General features: G+C 52.7%; 1 protein-coding gene across 1 annotated transcript; it reads right to left on the minus strand.

The window, feature by feature from the left end:
* On the minus strand, positions 1-336 carry LOC120755304 (feather beta keratin-like). The gene has a single exon (XM_040070088.1). The coding sequence runs from the start codon at positions 334-336 to the stop codon at positions 1-3; it is 336 nt and encodes a 111-aa protein (XP_039926022.1).
* Between the last annotated feature and the right edge of the window lie 2,103 nt (positions 337-2,439).

Raw genomic sequence — 2,439 nt, forward strand, 5'->3', positions numbered from 1 at the left:
TCAGCAGATGTAGCCGCCCCTTCTGCCGTAGCAGCCCAGGCCTCCCAGGCCATAGCCAAATCCACGGCCATAGCCAAGGCCGTAGCCAAAGCCACCAAATCCACCCGAGATGGGCTGTCCCTGGACACTGAGTTCAGTGCCCACAGCAGCCGAGGAGGTGGATCCGACGGCGGTGTTCTGGGGGAAGGAGGTCATGATGGGTCCTGGCAGGGTCACCAGCACAGGGGAAGGGTCGATGATGACACGGGAATCCTGGCATTGCAGGGCACAGGGCTCGTTGCAGCTGTTGGCCAGCGGGGTGGGTCCGCAGGGACGGCAGATGTCGTAGCAGGCCATGGGTGTGGTGTGGAGGGTCCTGGAAAAGAGGAGGGTGAGGCAGGGCTGGGGTGTAGGGGATTGATGGGCTGTGGAGAGGGTGAGGGAGTGTGGCTGGTGTTGTGGGTCTGTGGGGAGGTGTGAGGGCTGCTGAGGCTGAGCCTGAGTGTGCTGGCAGAGAGGCCCAGGGTGCAGGAGCAGGAGGGTCAGGGGTTTGAGACTCACCTGGTTGTTGACAGGAGCAGGAGGAGAAGGAGTCAGGACAAGTGTGTGAGGGAGAGAGGTTCTGGGCCGGCTTTTATGCTTGTTGTGGAGGGGTGGTTCAGCCTTGTCCCATGGCCTTGGGGCATTTTGTAGGCAGGCCGCAGCTTTTGCTGCCCAAGCCTTGTGAGTCATGAGGTTTGGAGTGCTGTCTCTCCTGCGTCTCTTCAACTGCATGTCCTTCCCTTGAGGCTGTTTCCATTTGACCTTGGCGGCACCTCTTAATGGAGAGAATTAGTGACTGTGATCTTGTGGGTGATCTCACCAACATGAGGACATCAGGACATGTATATGATTCAACCAAAGCTTTAGAGAAGTGGGAAGTCATCACTGGAGTCATTCCATGGCATATTGATGATATGTCCCATGCACATCCTTGCCTCCTGCCTGGAAGAGCTCCCAGCTCTCTCAGCTTCACTTTTTAAGGATGCTCCTATTCCATCATTTTCATGGTCTCCTCCACTGCTCTCAGTCAGCTTTGTCCATGTCCTTGATCCACTGTGGAGCCCCACCCATGTGAGTGAAAGGATGGATGCTGCCCTCAACCTGTCTTTATTTTCCTAATCTTGTCCTGGTAACTGCTGGAGTTTTTTGCAACAAAGGGTGGATTAATTGAGGTTGAGAAATTTTTCTCCTCACGTCTTGTTCTCCTTATGCTTCACCATTTTTCCTTTCCATGCGTCAGGCAGTGCCCACGCTGTGACCACACAGTGTGACCTTGGTGGGCATGGAACAGCAAAATTCCAAAAACAGGTTCCCCTGCCATGACAGAGTTGAGAAGAGGAGCTCGCTGACCTGCCACTATTAATTACTGGCTTTTGCTACCAGAAACACATAATTAAGATTATCAGATAAAAGTTATGAAGCCTGGTGGCTTGAATGCAGAATGCAGAAATTGACATCAGAAACCAGCTGCAGCAAGAAAAGGATTGGGCAAATCTTTTTTATTAGATTTCCGAATGAGGTTTAGGAGTACACTTTAAATGACAGTGCATGTAGTATAAATTTGAGAAATCCAAACAAAGCGGAACACTGAAACAAGTTCAGCCTGAAGAGACTCTCATTTTCCAGATCCTCTCCCTTGATCCAATTCATGACACAAGGCAATGAGCTCTCTTTCATCCAAGTTCAGAGACCTTTGAAAGTTACTGCAGAGTGACCTCACCAGGACATCAGCATCTCCCTCAGCATTCCTGGGTGCAACAAAAGGATTGATGGACATCCAGCGGCTCAGAAGAGAGTCCCAGTCTCCACAAGGCACCCACAAACCACAGCACACAAGAGCCACAACCTGACCTCAGTGATGACATTGCAAATCTCCAGGGCTGTGGTTGTTTATTCATTCCTCCCTGACACATGTCGGACAATGAAATTCTCCCGAATCCCAACCCATGAAAATTGCCACCAAGATCAGATGGGCCTGGACTTGAGAGCAGGACATGGAATTGCAGAGTTGCATGAATGAAACCACATCTCACCTCATGATCTCTTTCTAGGCTGGGCCAGCCAAGAGCTGCTGCATACAAAATGCCCCAAGGCCATGGGACAAGGCTGAACCACCCCTCCACAACCTGCATAAAAGCCGGCCCAGAGCCTCTCTCCCTCACACACTTCTCCTCAAGCCTTCTCCTCTTGCTCCTGCCGACAACCAGGTGAGTCTCAAGCCCCTGACCCTCCAGATCCTGCTCTCTTGGCTCCTCTCTTCCAGCATGCTCAGCCCCAGCCTCAGCAGCCCTCACACCTCCCCACAGACCCACAACAGCCTCCATACTCCCTCACCCTTCTCGCCTTCAACCCTGACACACCTCACCCCCTCTGCCCTGCCTCACCCCCCTCTCTTCCAGGACCCTCCACACCACACCC

Source organism: Hirundo rustica, chromosome 1, assembly GCF_015227805.2.
Source record: "Hirundo rustica isolate bHirRus1 chromosome 1, bHirRus1.pri.v3, whole genome shotgun sequence".
Taxonomy (NCBI): Eukaryota; Metazoa; Chordata; class Aves; order Passeriformes; family Hirundinidae; genus Hirundo; species Hirundo rustica.